Below are 19,872 nucleotides of genomic sequence, written 5' to 3' on the forward strand. Positions count from 1 at the left end.
CATTCCAACCCGCCTGGACACCTTCCTGTGTAACCTCATCTGGGTGTTCCTGCTCCATGGGGGGATTGCACTGGATGAGCTTTCCAGGTCCCTTCCAATCCCTGACATTCTGTGATCTCTGCTCTGAGTTTTTCCCTGAGCCCCTTCTTGTCTTGTGGAGGCTTTAAAGACCGTGACCAGCAACTCAAGCTGGAACCTGGAATATCTGACTCCTGGTGTAGGTTTTAGTGCTCTCCAAATACTTTTATTCTTTTTGTTTTCAAGTACAAGGCATTTGCCTTGAAACCCATCAGCAACTTGACACAGCTCGTGTGTTTTATATTAATTGTTGTTTGACTCTTTAATGGGAAAAAAGCTGGTACTAATCAACAGCCACACTAAAAGAAAATTATTCTTTATGTGTCATTCACATATATGAAAACCTTGTAAAAACAACATACTGTTGTATGGCCAGCTGGAAGATAAAAAAAGAATAAAGTTCTATAGTGGCTTAATGTTTTTTTTAATAACTCAACCCACTCTCTACATGAGGTTATCTTGATGTAACAGTGTCCTGTGTAGACGTGAGTGGCTTTTGTTTGTCATAGGTGCATGGCATGTGTATAATAACATTGCCTAAATATCAAGATAATTAGGATCTTGTGAGACATGGCATGTAGCTCCCTGCCTATGAGTGCAGCTATAACATGCAAAATGATGCATCGTTCTGTCCTGTGTGTGTAAGGGCAAAGCAATCACTTTAGGGGGACTGGGGTGGGGGGTTCTTGTCTCCTTGCTTTCTCATCAGCCTTTTGCTTACCACCACTTTAAGGATGTGTTTTCTCCTCCCTGTTCTACTCTTCTGGCTACATGGTAGAGGAAAGAACTAGAGCCATGTTACTATAACCTTTCCTCCTTGGAATCTGCTTTGTGTGCCCTATATCAGTCTCTTAGGAGACACTCAGTTTCCGCCATCTGTTTTCCCAAGTAGCAGACAAGAAGTTTCTCTCTTGATCTGGTTTATTTGTTTGTGTTCTGCTGCGAGTAGCAGCGTTCAGGGTCTGCTCCTGGCATCTGGCGAAGCCAAGTAGTGAAACTTTTTTGCTCCTTTAGTAATTCTTCTTTTAATATCCAAAACTCCTAGAGCCCCTTTTGATTTAATTTAAAGAAAGTGGTGCATGTGATCCAGGTGCTTGTCAGGATCAGCTGTGTTGAGTTACCATTGACAAACGGGCAGGTGAATGGAGTCACCTTCATTGCAGCCACAACTTTCAGTGCAGGTTCTGCCATCTGTGACCTGGGAGGTACAAGTTGTTGTTCAAGTAATGATGGTCGAGTCCCTCTGGTGTCAGCCAGGAGCTCTCGCTTGTATTTGTGGTTACAGTACAGGTGTGTGCAGGTTGCCCAGGTTGCCTTCTCTCCTGTCTTACTGCAGGAGAGCAATGCATGGGTTTTTTTGCATTAAGTGTTCTTTGACCACAATCAAGAGCTTCCTTGATATTCCTTGTACCAGTAGCTTGTGCTGGCGATGAGTTGTTTTTAGAAAGTGGTGTGAGTTGGTCTCAGGGTGTCCTGGGCTTTATCTAAACAGCTCTGCTTGTATTCTCTATCTCAACAGTGACTGAAAAGCCTCTGCCTTTCAAAGGCAGTTCTCAGTAATGCTGCTTTCTTTGTTTCAGTGATATCCCCTTGCTAGATTAGGAGGTTTGGGGAGCTGTCCCGGTTACTTGTCTGTAACACGAATGATCCTACCCATCATTATTTTGTTTTTTTTTAATATAGGTGGGATTGTGGAGAGCGTGGAATTTCATTTGTGATAAACAGCAAATTACTTGGTACTGTGATTCTTTTCTAGATACAAACTTACTGTTATTAAACTTTGATAGTTAAGACTGAATTATTGGCATGTGCATGTTTCAGAAAGGTCAGCCAGAGAGTTACTGAAGCGAAGGAGTTTGTCTCACTTCTGTGGGATATGTGTGTTAATTCAGGCAATTAAAACTTTTATTATTGTGTTGTCATCCTCTAGCTTGCCTTGCCAGAACTTGCTCATGTGCTAATACTCTGAAGTGGGCATTTTGCTGTAAACTCTTCCTTTCAGGTGCATGTAATAGTCTTGCTTCTCTTTTGTTTCTCTTTTTGAAGCTGAAACACAAGGTTCTTGTTTTGGGGCCAAAGTTGAAGTTTGTGGTGAAGTTTGTAGGAAAGTTTCTGCTCCTCAGATGTGTTTGAAGTGCAGGGTATTTATGTTTAGAAACACAGGTAACTCTAGGATCTCAGTCAGGGGGCTCCCGGGGCAGTGGGACAGGAGGCTTTACCTACCAGGTAGGACCAAAGCTGGAGTGTACTTCTCACGTGGTGTAGAATTTTACACAAGGCTGAGTTCAGTGTTTTAAGCTCTCACATGGCAGAAATTTGCCCAGTTCTTTGGTTTATTTCTGGATAGAAATAAAAACTGAATGGAGTCCGTTACCTAAAGCAGCGAAACTTGTCAGTTGTTCGCTTCTGTGCGAGTTCACGTCATCCACAAATGAGGCTGCATGAGCACTATGCACAACAGAAAGATGCGGTGCCAGCTGCTGTCACTGGATCTCAGGAACAGCTCTGTGTCCTCCGTGTGTCACTGATGTGTGCTTGGGAGTATAAGAGGTCTTGCAAATGTTTTTTCTGTGAGTATTGCTAAACAGGGGCAAATGCAAAAAGCCCCCCTGCCAACTGGAAGAGACAGAATTAGCAAATGACAGATGCTTTTTGCCCAGTTCTGTTGCTTCTTATTGTCTAGTTCTGAGCATTCAGGAGCTGCATGAGTTTTGCAGGGAACATCTGCTACTGAGTGATGCTTTTTCCTAAAAAACAAAACTAAAACAACACACGCAACCCCAAAACCAAATAAACGCTTGACTGTAAGGACTTGATTTTGGTCATGAGTGGGTGGGACAGAACTGCCTTCTGTGGAAAGCATCTTGGACTGAGCTGCTGAATGCACACCCTTTGCTCTAAGTGCAGTTACTTGCCAAGCCTGCTCTTTAAGCTTAATCCTGTAAATTCTTGTCTTGTAGGAAGATGACGATTCAGAGACTGAAAAACCTGAGGCTGGTGACCCAAAGGTATTTGAAAGTGTGGTATGGTGGTGGGCGGGGAAGTTCAGTACAAGATGAATAAGTCTTAACAGCATGGCTTGGTGTTCATTTGTGATCTTCTATAGCTAGTTTGGTACTTTTTTTGTAGCTGTAACATGTTGTTTGTTTTTTATTTTTACTTTAATTCTGGCTTCTGCCAAAGGTAGTCTCCCAGTTAGGTTACAGACTGAGTCACAATCAAGATCTGCATTTGTGGACATAGTCATCTTGTGCTTTAGATCTGAGGTAGGTTTTTGACAGCATCTCACCTATTTTGCAGGGCTCCAGGAGATAGAATATTTAGTATAGAATTCTCTTATGATGAGTGCTAGTCGGAAAACTTCCTTCACTTAGAACAACTTAATGAATAAATGATCTTGTGCCTGTAGAGGTCATGAGACCTATCAAAATCAATTCAGTTGTCTTCAGCTCTCTTTCTGACCACCTGAATGAAGCTGTTCTGTAAAGGATGTGTTAAAAATTTTAAAAACTAAAAAAGATTCCCGGATGATAGCTGTCATGAATAGTTGAAGTCGTCTTTATCCTGGGTTTACATTTTGCTTCTGCTGAACAACAGGTGTTTGACAGCACGCAGGAACATATATCAGGCTGAAAGCCATAAGACAGACAAAAGACCAAATCCATTTGAAACTGTAAAGAGAACTGTCCTCAAATTTCCATGCTAGTTCAGTCCCTCTTGCCATAGAAGCAGTCTGGTGGGATACAGAGTGAATAACAATTACAAGGGCCTTAATTTTATCCAGTAGCTTACTCAAGGATTCAGACATGGTCTGAGCTCTGCTAAGGAAACCAGAGGACCATGCTGCAAACTGAAATTCTTTAGAGCATTTGAATTAGCGTAGCATAAGATGAAGGCTAATGAATGAGGCAAATCTGAGCTTCAGCAGCTTCCGATTTCTGTGTCATTCTTAATAGATGGCTTCATAAAGAAGTGAAAATCTCCTCTGGACTTTGGGGTTTTTTTGCAATCTGGCTAAATAGGCAGCTGACACTTCGGGGAGAGAGACATATGCACCGTCGCTCCACAGCGGGCTGCGAGCAGCCCAGCGCTGTGCTGCTGACAGAGCAGACCTGTCGCTGTGCGACGTTCTGGGGCGCACAGAAGGACTCACACCAGCCATGCTGTTAAGAAATTCACTGGGGATGGGGGGAGAAGGAACATCATTGTAAAAATAGTTTTACTTGGAGCAGTTGCAAGTGTTTCCTATCCCCCTTTTCCACCAAGTGGCAGTGTTCTCCTCGTTCTTCCTCATTGCTTGGAGCTTGCAATACCTATGACAAGGAGCGAATAGGAGTTGTAGTTACCGTAAATCCAAAGTGTGGCAAAAAGTGAGGTAATTGATTATAACTTGCTAACGCTTTTGGATAACTTTATTTTGTTTTATCCAAGCTGGATGCTGTAGTTGTTCTTGCTCTATCAGTTTTATTGTAAGACATCACAGACCTGGAAACACGTTTAAATAGTTATCAGGGCTCTGTATATGGCTAAGGCTTTTCCAGGGTCTGAATTGGACTGTACACAGAAGGTAAATCCTTTAAAATGCATGAATGAGGTAAAAAACCATTGCAATTCATCAGTTAAACATAGTCCAATGTGCAGTCAGTATTTTTTTTAGTGTTTACCTCTTTATATGTATGGTGAATGAACTACTTTGAGATTATGCCTGGAGTAATTGATAAGGACACTTGAGCCAGGTTGTGTGGACAATGAGTTCCCTTGTCTGGTACCGTCTGGTAAAGCCATGGTGGTGAGAGTGGAATTTGGAGCCTGCCTTAAATAGCCCCAATGGGGAGATGTTCTTCTGCCCCACCCAATGGTGTTTAGATGCATCTCAGGTTTTTCTGTTGATTCCAGAGAATGTGCCCTTGTTGATCTTGATCAATCACCTGACACTGTTCTCCCAGAGCCAAATTCTGGCCTGTAGGATTCTCAGTTACTGTGCACCTGTGAACCAGTCCCAAAAACTGTGTGCTTGCAGCAGAAAACAGAATCTTCCTCTTTAAGTAGTGAAGTCAGATCCTGTAACTGCAATTTTGAAATGCTTCAGGGACTCGTGGAAAATGGGAGATTCAAATCTAAGTAAAACTAATTGCTTTTCCAAGTTTCACTCTGGGATGATGTGCTCAGGCTCTGGAGCAGGACCTCTTTGTGACTGACCAAACTCATTTTGGGCTCCCTGGTTTTAGGTGAGCAGTCACCAACTGTAAACAAGCACCTGTCTTAAAAGCACTTCCGAAACAAAACCTTCTGCTTAGAAGGGAATAAATGGCCAACAAGAAACTGTTGGCAAAGGCATGGTGTTAAAGATGGACTCTCACAGCCTGGACAGGTTCTTTGTGTCTTTTCTTCAGATAATGGAGCTGTGGGTACAAAACAAAGGACATTGTGGAAATGGGTGTGAGATTTGGTGTTTCGCTGGCATTGGTTTGGGCTGATGAGGGTTAATGGGCTGTGCGGTGAGCGCAAGTCGCTCGGGCTCTTGCCAGCAGCTGCCTGTGGTGACAGCCTTGATGCTGTAACAGGATACAAGCCTTCGAGCTCACTACGCCCACTGGCCCTGCAGGAAGAAGAAAAGTGAACCTGAAATGAAATACTGACATTGTGCTCCAAGTCTCACCTGAGAAGTTCTGTACTTTGTGGTGCAGAGCTGGTTGCAAGTGCTGAACAAGGCCAGAGCCCAGCCCTGCAGCTTGGTGCGCTGGGGTGTTCACAGGGGGAAATCATTAACTCCTGAGCCTTGATTATGCTATCAGGACTAGCCAGTGCAGGAAAGCTGATAAATATTGCCACTCCCTTTGGCAAGTGAATGCCTGACACATGGTACCAGTTTTTCAAAGCAGGTGGCTACTTTAATGTTTTCCTTCTCTGGTTTTGTTAGAAGGGTCCCCTCTGTATCCTTGTGGTATTGTATAGAGAGGCAGCTACACTGGAACTGGGCAGAAGGGTGCCAAATTTTCAGAGGAACACTATGTTTCTGAGCATGTCCAAGTACCACCTCTTGATGATTGTCAACTCTTTATTATGTTTAGTTTTTATCGATCCAGCATACCTGCAAAGTAATTTTCCTGTGTTATGATGCATAGATGTGTACTAAGAGGTTGTTCATTGAAATGTCTTTTTATCTTGCGTACCCATTAACCTGTTTGTTTAAATACCGAAATTATTTAAAGTTAAAGCGGTAAGTGCCAAGAACCAGTAAGTGGGCGTATGTGCAGTAATGTAATCCCTGCAATTAGCTCTTATTTTGATAAGGCATATTAATTTTTCTGAATTCAAGATTCATTAATCCAGCCAGATTCTCAAAAGATGCCTGAACCTACTCAGTAACTTTCACTTCAAGTATAACTGTTCTGCTGCAAAGAAGGGGAAAAAGTGTGTTTGGAACAAGTTGTATCATTAAAGCCCTGCTGTTCCATGTAGATATTCCATGGTAAGCTGTGTAAAAGGAGCTGGCATTAATAAGCTTTTGAAAGTAGTTTGAACCTTCTACTTTGGCAGTGGCAAATTATGAAGGTTTGAAGAAATACCAGCCCCTGATGTTGGCAGTTGTTGAGAGGTATTCTCAAAAATTTTACTTAGAATATGTTAAAGGTTATATAGCTGAAGAACACGTGTTAAAAGTGCATTATAACCCCAAAGCAGTGCACTCTGCAGTGGCTGTGTATTGTTCTTCTTGCAGTGGCTGGATCTGGTAGGATATAACTGGTTTAAGTGTGGTATGGAAAGGCACTCCCCGCGTCTCATCAGAGACAGATAGTGCCTTTTGGACACTTCCTGGGTTAGTATTGACCTCTGTTGGGCAGAACTGGCGGAAGAGCAGCTGTATTTTACAAACGGCCTTGTGTTACGCATGGCTGTACCCCTTTGTAAACGCCTTCAAAGCATGAACTGTGCAGTGTCCAGGGCTGGGCTCAGGGCTGCATCTTTGGGGATTGTTTCCCGCTCATGCCTTTACTTGTGAGCACAGCTTCAGGAGCCAGTGATAAGCACCACAGTCTCAGATTCATCTTTGCCTGTATTCCAGCTTCCTTTCCATGTAATTCTTCAAAATGCTGTCGACACGTTTTTCCCCTCGTTGTAGGTTTGGCAGGCCGTTTCCAGCGCTCTGCAGAGGGAACCGGTGTTTGGTAGTTGGGCAGTCAGCGTTACCTGCAGAGAGCCCTTGAGGGAGCAGAGTCAGCTCAGTGTCATTTCCCTCAGCGCTCGGACGTTCAAACAGCTGAAACCTGGTTCCCGTTTTTTAACTGGGCGGTTCACAGAGTATCAGCAGCGGTTAAACAGTTTTGCATGCAGGAAACAAAACAGCATTTGGTATTTTATTATTTTTCCCCTTGCCCCACATACTTCTGTTTCTCCAGCTCTGTCTGCCTGAGAGGGAGACAGATCGCAGCATCATTGTTCTCTGAAGCTGGTTTACCTGCTCGAGAGCTGCTGGCTTCAGTCCAGCTCTTGAGCTGTTTGGAGGATGAGACACGTCCACGGACAAGCTTGTTCCTTCCTCCCCGCCGGGCATACATGCTGCGGCAGACTCTTCACTCCCTGCAGTACTAAATACCACAGATTATTGACACAGGTGTGGCTCGCCTTTCTCCAAAGGAAGAGCCAGGCTTTTTCTGTTTGTCTTTAAACTTGAAGAAAAGTCCTTTCTGGAGCTGCTTCCCCCTGCATATTTCACCTGATAAAGGTCTAAGCTCTTCCAAGTCCAGTTCTGTGGTTGTAATTATTTCTGTCTGCTGGACTGAAATAGGCTCTTCTGAATTTGCATGTTGGTGCATGTCGGGGTGAGAGTCTGAACAGTCAGCACAGATGGAGGATTGCCTCAAATACCAACAAATATATGAAAATAGCTTCTTCCAGCTTCCCCATTCTGGGCGCAGATGGACCAAAATCGACAAAAACTCCATGGGATCGACTGGTGGAGGAGCACATCCTAGTGAAAATCCTTGCTTTTACACTCCCCTCTACTCCAAACTGTGAAGAGAAAAGAATGGGGCTGTGCAGTCTTCTGTGCAGGCTGGTTTGCACATTTTGCACGTGGTGTCTGTGCTGTGGAGAGGCCGTTCCCCATGTTCTCATAAAACACGTGCCCTGGGTGATCTGCAAATGTTGGACTCAGAGGGGAGAGAGGAGGCAGGTAGTTTTGGGACCAGGGTGCTGTCGTAAAGCAAATGTTATTAACTGCACCTCCACCTGGAAAGAGGGAGTTCTGGCGCACAGTTCCTTGGTTGGAAATTACTTCTTACAAATAATCTTTGTCAAATATTGAGATAGCATGTGTCAGGTGAGCGGAATCAAGTTTCAAAGCAGCTATTTAAAGGCTTTTATGCTCTGAATGTTTCCATTCTAAAGCATTTTCTCACTGAAATGTTTTGCCAGTTCTCGGTTGGGATTTTTCTGTGTTTTTTCAATGAAATTGAAATGAAATGAAGGTGGATTTTAAAACTTTAGCTGTAAAAAGCACTGTCAACAACATGTTCTTTGATTTGATGAGATGCTTAAGGGACGTCTCAGGAGTTGACTCTTTCCAGACTTGTTCTTCCCTTTTTGTTTATGACAATAGTATCAAAATAGGTTGGTTGGTACAGATGGTACGTAAGTGTCACTGAAGGTTGGATGTATCATTATTTTCCTATAGGTGGCTCTTTTCGGAGCTGCTGTGCTTCTCTTGGTATCCAGATCGTGGTCCCTACAGTGTTTTCGTAGCTAAATTTCTTGTGCTGGGAACTTTGCCTTGAGTTATGTATAAGAGCTGGCAAACAGGATATGGCTGTAGGAAAGGGACTTGTTTCGAACTTTCTCTTGGGATTCTCCTCTCTCACAATACGAGAAAAAAGGGGGTGAGGAAGAATAAAACCACTGTATTCCTGTTTTCTCTTCCCCAGGCTCTGAATACGCCCGACACGCTCTGTTTGCTGCCCTCAGCCTGATAGTCCACAACCAGGAGGCAGATCTGCTGGGCGAGAAATGAAGTCTTAATAATGCACTTTAAATAAGAAGTTCCTGGTGTTCTCTTCCCATTGGAAAAGCAAGAACATCATTGCTAGCATGTCTCTTTGAAAAGAAAAGGAAAAATAAGGCAAAAAAAAAAATAGTGCACATCATCCAGGGTTTGGAAAGGTCTTTCTCTTGCTACCTGCATAGAAACATTTCACCTACTTGCTTTGGCAAGGCCGTCTTTGCTGTCAGCTCAGATAACTCCTGTAACAATTTATGTTCAATTATAGAGTTTCTTTCCATCGTACTCAGTCAAACGAGGCTGTTGGCATGTTAGGACTACAGGAGATAGTCTGAATTGTAGAGAGGAGGAAAAATTACAAAAGCTGTTTGCTGGCACCTTCTCACAGAAGAGAAACCCACTGTAACAATATTGCAGCAGATCCACTGGCTACCAGTGGAAGGATTGCACTGAAAAATTCTCTGAATTAACATCTTCAAACTAAACTACTAGCATGACAACAGCGTGACTGGTCCATCCGTTTTGTGGCCGTCGGTTTGAATTAGTGTTAAAATTCTTTATGTGCAAACAATTAGGTGAAATAGTTGGGGGAGAGAAGAAATTCTGCAATGCAAGAGCATTCTCTCTGGGAAAAACGGACGGTCTTGTTGGGGGGAGCTGTGGAAGCTTCCTTGCTGCTTGTTGTTAATACTAACTGGAAGTCAGGGGAAAAATGAAGCTGTAGGGCTAAGTTGGCTGCAGGTCTGGGAACGCAATGGAGCGGTGGCAAATCTGGCATCAGCTTCTTAATTTTGTACGATTTGCATCTTATCCAAAGCAGTCAGCTCCTGGTTTTGTCTTTTCTGCCTCCCTATTCAGCCGTTTCTTCTCGTGGTTTGCAGCACACCTGCATTAGCACATGCAACTGCTTCTGCGAGGAATTGATGGTTAAGTTTGTACCTTTTGGCGACAGTTAATGCCAACAGTTATGTTTGATGTGGGCTTTGTACTGGGTTTATGGATCTTGTTTCAGGAAGGATTTAGTGAGCATTGTTGTTAGTCAGTCCATTCTTTCCATTAAATGAAGCTTTTTTTTTTTTGGCCTTTCCAAACTTGAATTCGTCAAGTCTCGGATTCATATTGTTTTTGCTTCCTTCCTTTAATCTCTGTTCTACAGTGAGGATTGTGTTTGCTTATTTTTATTTTCCATGCAACCTGAGCAGAGATTGGATTTTATGTAACCGAATGGAAACACTCTGCGACTGAAAAGACGGTCTGTATTTCACCTTGTTGAGGTGAAATCTTAAGCCCAAATGCAGCGCTTTCCTTGTGTTTGTACACACACACACCTTCAGCTTGCTCATCTTCTTTCACCGATCGAGATACATGAGAACTGAACCGTCAGGCTGGGTTCACATCAGTCAGGCTCTTGCAAGCAGTGTCATCTGCCCAGGGCTTAATCTTCAGGTGCTGCTTTTTATTAGTCTGCAGATCAGGGAAAGGAGTCTGCCTCCTGCTTGTCTTGCTGCCTTTGTCCCCTTCCAACCTGGCTCTGAACCACCACGATGTCCCTTGGCTGCTTTCAGTGGGTCTGCTGGAGCAAGGCCGTCTGCCTTCAGCCTCTTGGACAGTGGATCTTGTGAGACTGAGGCTGCAAAGGAGACAGCAGCCAGAAAATCACCTTGCTGAGTGCATGAGAAACACAAAGTACGGTACTGCTTTTTTTTGACTCAATCTAGCCATCCTCAGGAGTCATCATGTAATAACTAGATAGGATAAAGTGACTAGAGAAAAAGAGTGAACACAGGACATTCTTTTACTTGAGTTCTCTATTTCTGTGATGGTAGAAGGAGTTTTCAGCATACCTAATGTGGCTGGGCTGACTGTGCGAGTAGCGAGAGACTGGCTGGAAAAATAAATGCTGAGATGTTCCCATCCACCCTTTCAGATGTCAGGCTGGTGAAAACTCTGCAGTGTTGGAAGGTGCCACTAGTGAAGTCTTAACCTTGTTATTTTTCAGTAGTCCAAATGGAAATAAACCCAGTAAACAATGCCTGTAGCTCTGTGGTACTTGAAGACTCCAAGAGCTTTTATATATTTGTTGTGACAGAGATTTGACATAAAATCCTCTCTGCTTGGAACCATTCACCTGCTTGATTTTGTGCTCTCCATGCGAGACACTGATATGTGGCAGAATTGGTATCGATGATATAGTAATCTACAAGAAGATCACCTTGCCCTGAATGGGTTTAGCTAAATTCTTGACCCAAAATCCAATCATCTTTCAAATTTTCCATTGAGCAAATGTTTGCATTCTTTCAGAAATCTCTTGTCTGTTTGTAAATATTTCTTCCATTTCACAATGAAAAAGTAGCAGCCACGCGGTATTTATTGTACCTCATTAGTTGTTGATTATCTCATTCAACTTTATATTGTATTAAATCTGCAGAAAATATAGTGGGGTTTTGTTTTTTTCTTTAAATGCTGTGTTTTCTAATCAGTTCATGGTATTCAACATGTGTCCCAGACTTATGTTAGCCTGAGGGAGTGCAGGACAGTTTGTGTTGGGTCATTACTCCACTGAAGGTTTTTGGACTGTCCTTAAGTTCTGAATCTTCAGTAGCTACTCAAGGGTTTGAACAAAACTTCTTAGATCTCACATCTGCCAAGCTGTACGGCTTTGGTCAAGCTGTTGGTACTTGCCTTGCGATAGTGTTACACAGTAAACTGAGCAAATATGAACAAGCACCGCAGGAGGAGTCGGTCATCCCTTTGTTTTCTGAAGGCATGTAAGAGGCTTGAAAGTATCCTGACTTAATGAAAGCTGTTTTGATGTCTGCAGCTTGTTAATGACGGAGCGGTGGGTGTAGGTGCGCAGTAATTCATCAGTAAGCAAAATTCGTATCCCCTGGGCAGCGAGGTGTGCCTGGAAAATGTTGGTGAACTTGTTTTCTTTTGCTTGGTGTAGCTCTGGGCTTTCTGATGTCTTGGCTGTGGCCTGAGGATGTGAAGACCAGACGTGCCGGAGCGGCTGTGGTGGAACACGTGTGGGCGATCACAGCGGGTAAATAGGCGGTGGTGGCCTGATAGGACTGGTTTTATTTGGCCTGCTACGAATGGGGCAGGCCAGTGCTGTACCTCTAGGATTAAAGAATGCAAATTAAACAACAAGTTTGCAAGCTTACTGGTGATTCTGGAAATTCATAAAACATGCTCCTTAATGCATCTGACATTTTAGAGATTTATCTAATGTAAGGTATGTAGCAGGAGAGGTTTTGGCCATCAAATTATCTCTCAGAATGTTAGTTTGTGTTTTCTGAGAATTGTGTGCTTACGCTTGGTGCTGGCTCCAAACAGCTACAGGAAACTTGAAAACGGGCTTCAGAAACACAGCAAATACCCTTCCAACCCTATTTAGTGGCCAAATAAGATGGCAGCCTTCTCGAGTGCATTTAGCCCATCTGAAGTCCAATTCAGGACTGTGCCTCTGAGTTATTCAAGTGCCCGCTTGGCAATATTGGTCATTTGGGGGATTTTTTTTCCTCTTGCCTCTTTGTTTTTGGATAGTTATAGGACAAGCGGGCAGAAGATGGGAGGGATAATGGAATAATAAATACAGTGCTGGGTAAGAGGAAGGATGAAGAGGTGCTCAGGGACAGAGTGTCTTCCTCTTCCCTTTCAGTCCATTTAAAACTTTCAAAAGATAAGAGTGCAGGAGGTAGTTCAGTCAAGGTTGGAACAAAAGCAGTTCCCTCCTTTCACCTCAAAAAACATTTGCTTCTGGTCTCAAACCAAGGCAATAAATACTTTTAATTACATACCTAGCAAGTTCTCCCCTAAAGGGAAATAAAGCAGCTTTCCGACCACATGTGTTTGCTGCCTAGTGACTCATTGTGCACTGCCTGGACACACGCTTGCCTTCTATCTGTAGCTCTGTGAACTTCTCCAGCCTGTGTGCTAATCCAAATTTGTCCTCACAACCTATTAATTACCGCAGAATTGCCCCCACTTCTCTGGTAACGAACTGAGTCCCCCTGTGTTAAAGCCGCATCAACGCAGTTGAGGCTCAGCCTGTGAACACCGTGTCCTCTTGGGCTTGTGGAGAAGATGACTGAGATTCCCTGGATTCCCAGCCAGTGCCCTCGTCAAAAAGAGCTCCTTCTCTGGGCATAAATTTGCTTCTTTGAAATATCAGGCCTTTGTTTTAATTTCTTCTGCTTGGGCTGTTCTTTCTGAAGAGCCCGGGAGAAGAGGTGTTAATGTGGTGCCTTAGAACTGTTGCGCTACAGCCCATCTCGCACAGGCCCAGGGCCTTGCCAGCTGGCCAGCGAGAAGATGCTTGTTCCTTCTTGTACTGCTTTCCTTTTTTTTTTTTTCTAAAATAGCTTTAGCCTGGTATTTCTGTGATCCCAGTGTGCTTAGGGAGAAACAGTGTGCTGTTTTTTTTCCCCCCACTCTTTCACAAATGGCTATTAAAAAGTGCCCTGTAGCAGTTAGTGCTACACAAAGAATTTGTTTTTCTGCTTCCAGAGGGCTTTGGCTTCTCTGGAACTTGGTGGTTTTCACAGTGAGTTTGGCAGAGCCCATTCCCAGATTTGGCTCGGTGACCTTGCTGCTTTCTCATCACCTTGTGCATCTCTCACCTGATTGGAAATGGAGTAAAGGGAGGGGGTTCGGAGGGTGGTTACCAAGCAGCAAGGAGGCAGCACTATGTCTGTGTCAGGTTGAATGAATAGCTTCAGTGTTTGGAGGCACTGAGGAATTTTGGATACACAGTCCAGTGAGTCACAAAAGGTCTTTGGAAGGGAGGCAGGGGGGAGAGGGCGATGTTGGGATACAGCTGATACTGTTTCAGAAACGTTATTTGTGCTGAACTTGATATCACTTGTGACTCTCCTGGGGTCTCTCAGAAGCACTGAAATATATGAACTTTGGTCTCAATACGGTGAAAGTTTATTTACGAGTGTCTTATCCTGCATAATACCTCCTGCTCAGCAGACTCTGATGCAAACATTTGCTGTGCTCCCGCAACTGAAACAGCCTTAATTTGTATAAATAAGGAGGGATTCGCTTTGTTGAGGTGATCAGCATTACAAGCCAGCGGAGGTTGCCCTTGGATTTCTGGTAGAGCAGATCAGATGTGTCGCTCCTGGAACGCAGCAGGCAATAGAGACTCGACAGTGGGACCGTTCTTCCAAAATGGGAATACGCAATCTGCACAGCCACCACACGCCCTGGCTTTTTTGGTTTGTAGAGGGTTTATCAGCCAAAGCCCTGAATGGCACAATTACAGAATGACACGGTGGGCAAACCTCGGCAGCCCGGGGCCCCGCAGAGCCCTGGGTGGCTGCGGAGGCCGAGCAGATGCTGCTCTGAAGCTGTCGAGCTCTGCCGCTGGCTCTGGGAGCATTTCGGCTGTTCTCACGTTACTCTGGGGAGCACGTCCTGCTGGCCCTGCTCAGGGGACTGTGGATTGCACAGGCCTGGGCTTGGCATTCCCAGAGCTTACGCGGTTTTCTGGGGGCTGGATCCAGCTTGTATTTAGCCGGATCTAAAACATTGACTCTTGGCTAGTGCCAAGGGCTGGTCACCAAAAATGAAGCATCTATATTCATAGTTTGATCTGTTTTGAGGAAAGGCTTCAAGGACAGCAGTGTTTGTGGAGTTTAAAAGGAGCTGAAAATGTCCAGGAATCACAGAAACAAAGCCTGAATTCTTTCGTTCAGTTTAGGCTCTAGCTTTGAAAGGAAACAGAGCATCCTGTTAGGCTTTGGCGTTCCGTGGTACAAACATTGCCCTGTTATCTAATAACTTGCATTTCGGTCTTAATTTTTATTCTTTCATCTCAGAACTAATGGGCGTATTTCTAAACAAATGGACAGTATAGCTTTTGAGATTGGAAGTATACCTTGACTAAAATCTGTTTTTCCCCCTTTCTCCCAGGAATTCTCAGAAGTGGAGAAAAGAGATCCTCAGGAGCTAGTCGGTAAGTTTGCTGAGAAGTATTTATTCACGTTTTTTCAAACTAGACCTGTTTGTCTCACGATAGCCCAGACTTGCATGCAGGCCTAAAAGTTGCACAGGGTACACTTCTTACAGCACCGCATGCTTTTGAGTGGATGGTATTGGTGAGTCTGAGACCTGGATTAGGGTTTGCCATACATTTTTAGTTTTCTTTCCCAATAGTAGCGCACACAGAGCAGTTGTGTGCTCTCTGGCTTTGTGCAGAACTAGGTTATTAGAGGTCAGCATATTTGCCATGCTGGATTCTCTATATCTTTTGCATTAGACCATATCTTATCTAGGTGAAAAGGAACTGTTGCAAGAACCTTGTGGTTGGTGAAATGAGAGAACCACTCCCTTCTTGGAAGCTTTGGACTTTTAGGGTTAGAATTCTTGAATGGAAAAAGTTGCAGAATTTTCTGCCATAAAGCGATGAACTTGTCCAATCTGGACATGTAAAGTTTTGTCTAGTATCAGTATGTGGAAGTCTTAAGTCTTCTTTAGTTTTCCACAAGTGCTTTTTGCTTTAGAAGCTCATGGACCTGCCGTTCTCAGCAGATAACCTCCTGTTGCTCGACGTCACCTTTATTAAAGTCTGTGGTGGCGCAGTTGCTTAAGTATGGCATATATGTAGGCTCCTGCCAAAAGTAGTGTTTCTGTTTTACCTCCCCCAGACACATGCTGATGTTTGTGTGCCTTGAACTGGTCTGGGAGCTGGAGACCCACCTTCACCACTACTTTTTTTCCTCCCCCATGAGTCTTCCAGCTGGATCCATTCCCTGACCTGCTCAGTGCGTGCTGGGGGAGCACTGGAGTTGGCTCAAAGGAAACAGGAGGGATGAGCAGCTGGGAAGGGCATGGTTGTCCTGATGTACGCCAAAGCAGTGAGCACATAATCAAAGCCTCAAAGAATGGGAGGAGAGATTTCAGCAGCAACTGCCCTGTGGCTGAGGAAGAAGTATGTGTGCAACTTATTTTGATAGATTTCTGCATCAGTGTTGTCTTTTTGGGCTTTTTGTACCACTCCAAAGAGTACATAGTACTAGCTGGACGTTGCATTTGCTGTTTCCTGTGGCCTTGCAAAATAATACTTTTATGATGCGGGGGGTTTTTTGCAGCATGGTTGTTTACCTTCTGTGCTGTAAGAAATGTTCTCTCCAGCCCTTAGGATATCTGAGCACAAAGTTAGTGTTCATGAGAGCAGAAAATATGGCTGAGTTGCAGGTCTCTTTCTGCATTTCTCAGCCCACAGAGCAGAAAGGGAACTAGTGTCCTTCCATGGATGGGTGACTCACTGGCATGTTGTTGCTTCCAGTTTTTCCCTCTGATTTGGCTGTTCTGGTGCCAGGAAATCAGAGACCCACACATCCCAGTTTATGCCAGGCAGACTTGATTAGTGCCAAAGAATGCAGTTTTAGAGACCAGGCACCGCCGGTTTGTGTGTCTCCAGGGAAAAGCCGTGCCACTCTGATTACCCTTTCCGGGTCTTTGCTTGTTTTTTTGCATAGTGTGACCTTTATAGACAAACTGACACCTGATACTGCCTGTAATCCCCTGCGGCTGCTTAAGATGCAGCGTACAAGTGAACCTTGAAAGGGACAAAGGTTCTTCATCCTACCTGGGGAGCATTATTGCTCACTGAGAGCGCTGAGGCAAGATGTTGGACCAGACCTCAGATGATCTGCACCCTCATCTGTCCAGATATAACCAGCATTCCATGCCTGTGGTCTCTGTTCTTCTGGTTCTCCCTGCACTAGGAAAACCTGCCAGCCCATCTGTAGGAAACAAAGCTCCATCATGCCCTCGGTCCATGTCTCCAACGTGGCCTTTGCACTGTGAGCAGTTGTTTTGTTCAGGAAGGAACTGAGGGCACAGTCTGTGCTGTGGCACTTTCTCTCCTGCTATGCATTGTAGCTTTGTGCTCTTGGATATGCTGGTCGAATAGCCCATCTATCTGAAACGGAAGCAGATTAATTGTAGTGTTTCCATTTAATTATCTGCCTCATCAGGATCTGGCAAGTAAACATTCTCCATTGGATACTGTGGTGCTGAATCTTTGCTAGGTACCCAATAACAGTTGGCTGTGCTTTGGCCTCCTATGCAGTGTCCAGGAGCAGCTGAACATCTCTGCCTTGCCACAGTTCATACTCTGGCTGCACAAAAAGCTACAAGCACCAATTGCTTGTGCTGATTAAATTTTTAACTTTAGGGGAGCATGTGGAATGTACAGACGCAGCACCACTGGCCATGTCCTTCAGCAGGATGCTTGGAGTTGCAGACCTGGCAGTGCATCGGCTCCTGCTTTCTTGAACTCCCGTCTGAGTCATGAGATCTGCTTTACGGGGCCAGTTCTTTACCTGGACTGCAAATCTGATTAGAGGAAGATATTTGCTCACTGTAAGCCAGAACCTGGGTGTGCCCATTGTGATTAATCGTGCCAACAGCCGACTTCCTGAGGTCCCCACATGGAGATCCTCCGGGCTGTGAGCCAGCAAATCACCGGCCCAATTAGAGGCTGCAGTGTCACTGCCTGTGACTCACGTAAAAGTAAAACTTTGATCTTGGCAGAAATAACAGGATGCACAGAGCAGTTGGATGTATCCTGCGAGGACACACCTCGGTAGCCGTCTGTCTGCATTTACTGCTGTATAGGCAGTGGAAAGCTGCGCTTGAGACTTTGCGAACACAAAATCTTTTATACAGGAGCCCATGGCTATATATGCAAGTTCTAGGATTATTTAGGATGATAATCCCAGCTGCCCCAGCTTCTAGGGAAAGAGCTGGTGGGAAGCGGCTGTGGAATCGACCATTCTGCCATCTGTTTGGGGAGGAAGCTTGAGGACTGCTGCAGGGCATGGATTATTTGCACTTCCTTACTGTAAATAACCCTGGAAGGGTTAAACTCATCCTTTTGTTGCTGATGATGTGGCATCTCAGTCTGGCTGCAATGTGATGAAATGACTGAGTAATGATGAATGTTTGTCTGTGCTCAGTTTGCGCGGTGGAGCAGGGTGCACGTACCCTCGCTGCTGACTCGGTCTTCAGCTGTGTATGGTTACAGGGGGATTGCAGGAAACAAGGATGTCTTCCAGTTCCTTATAAACTATTAAGAGATGCCTTCCCTCATCAGTATGGTGTTGATAAATTATTTGTTTTCATGTGGCTCAAACAAAAAGAGCAAATGAGACCAAAACCTGAAAAGTCATGGGACAAAAATGTATTGTTTCATTGGGAGCTCTTGTTCCTCCACCAGTGTTATTTCTGTTTCAAAGGAGCTTTGGATTGATTATGACTTTGTGAATTCCTCAATGGCTGGACAGAGATCTTTCCTTGAGTTCCTGAGTTTATATGAGCCTGTAATTCCCCTTCCCATAAATGTTTTGTTTTTCTATGGTTCTTCTGGTCATCTGCAAAGACAGAGACTATGGGATGTCTAGCTTGGAGCTAGGCTTCACATATGGTTTTTAGGTCCTTTCTTTGCTTTATGAAGTCTGGATTTGATGGCCTTTTTTCTTTCTTAATGTTTCTGTTGACGCCATGAATCTCTTAAGCCATTAATCAGCTTTCACCTTTTCCGGAAAGCCTAGTGTACTGTTTGTTATCAACACTTCTATTTGCTACTGTCTCTCTGGGTTCCTGAAACTCTAATTAAACTAGAGACTTCCCCATCCCACCAGCAGCTGTAACCTATAACAAACGTCTGCCTTGTTGTCAGGGAGCTCTGGTTTGCCTGCCTTTCTGTAGGGGCTCTGGCAAGCTTTCCTTCCTCCATAAAGGCACGCTCTTAGTAAATGCCAAAGGACACTTTTTGTTCATTACTAGCAACTGCTGAAGAATTTAACCCTCAGCAACATCTTGGTCAAATAGAATGGGTGGTTGCCTGCCAGCTTGGCATCTTCGAAGGATATTGTCCTTAGTGCTTTACATTTTTACAAAAGAGCTAGAAGCTGCAGTGGTGCTGATGGGGTGTAGTGTTGATATCTGTAACTTCAGCTGTCGGGCGCTCTGTGCTGGGGGGCAGAACTCGCTGCGTTCCAGCGCCGGTGTGTGTCCTTTGGGCCCTTTAGTCAAAGCAGCTGAACTTGAGTGTGCTGTAACTGCAGTTCAGGCAGCTTTCACTGAGGAATATATCATTCAGGAGACACAAATGTGAATGGGTTGCTTGATATGACTTCTGGGCTGGTGTCAGGTCTCATTTATCCTCTGACTATGACTCTGAGATGTTTTCCCTCTATGAATTATGGTTGAAAACCATCCCAACTGCTTAAATGTGGCCCAAATCTCTGCTCTAAGAATAGAGAACTGCCTGGGTTTCCCATAACTGAATGGGAAAGATGCAAGCAATAGGGGGGAAAACATGAAGTTTATTTTGCTGATAACTCTATAAACTGATCTTTACAGGCCAATCAGGTACTCTAACAGTATATCCTAACACAAACAGCTGTTGAAATCTGGCAGTCTGTCCGGGTGTGCTCTCTGTCCTGCAGAACGAGTTGTTCTTTCTAGCAATAGTCTGACTCTGTAAGCAAAGATCAAAGTGCCTGTTAAGGAAATGTTAACTTGAGGATAAAATGTGTTCTCTTGTGGTTAACTCCTGACAGCCTTGGGGAGGGTTGTTCCCTTCTTGAACCATTTTGGTTCATGGAGATAGGTCTTGAAATGCGGAGGATGCAAAGCGATTGCCTCCCCAAAACTGGCGATGGGCACATCGGGGTGCACATGGGAGACCTGGAGCAGTGGAGGACTCACTCTGTGGTGCACAGTTCAGGGATTTAGAGATACAGTCCACGAACCAGCCTTTGTTTCTGTCCAGA

The 19,872-nt window shown here is 44.4% G+C and overlaps 1 protein-coding gene across 3 annotated transcripts in view; it reads left to right on the top strand.

The window, feature by feature from the left end:
- Window positions 1–19,872, top strand: part of SAP30BP (SAP30 binding protein) — a 28,296-nt gene that overhangs the window by 825 nt on the left and 7,599 nt on the right. Inside the window, exons 3-4 of one of the 3 annotated variants that reach the window (XM_005503067.3) lie at window positions 3,039–3,086; window positions 14,999–15,041. In XM_005503067.3, the coding sequence (XP_005503124.1) occupies window positions 3,039–3,086; window positions 14,999–15,041 (91 nt within the window). Of the gene's footprint in view, window positions 1–3,038; window positions 3,087–13,945; window positions 14,302–14,998; window positions 15,042–19,872 lie in introns of those variants that run through there. The other 2 variants (XM_065034108.1, XM_021288468.2) reach the window with 2 other exon arrangements.

The sequence above is a fragment of the Columba livia genome, chromosome 18 (assembly GCF_036013475.1).
Source record: "Columba livia isolate bColLiv1 breed racing homer chromosome 18, bColLiv1.pat.W.v2, whole genome shotgun sequence".
Lineage (NCBI taxonomy): Eukaryota > Metazoa > Chordata > Aves > Columbiformes > Columbidae > Columba > Columba livia.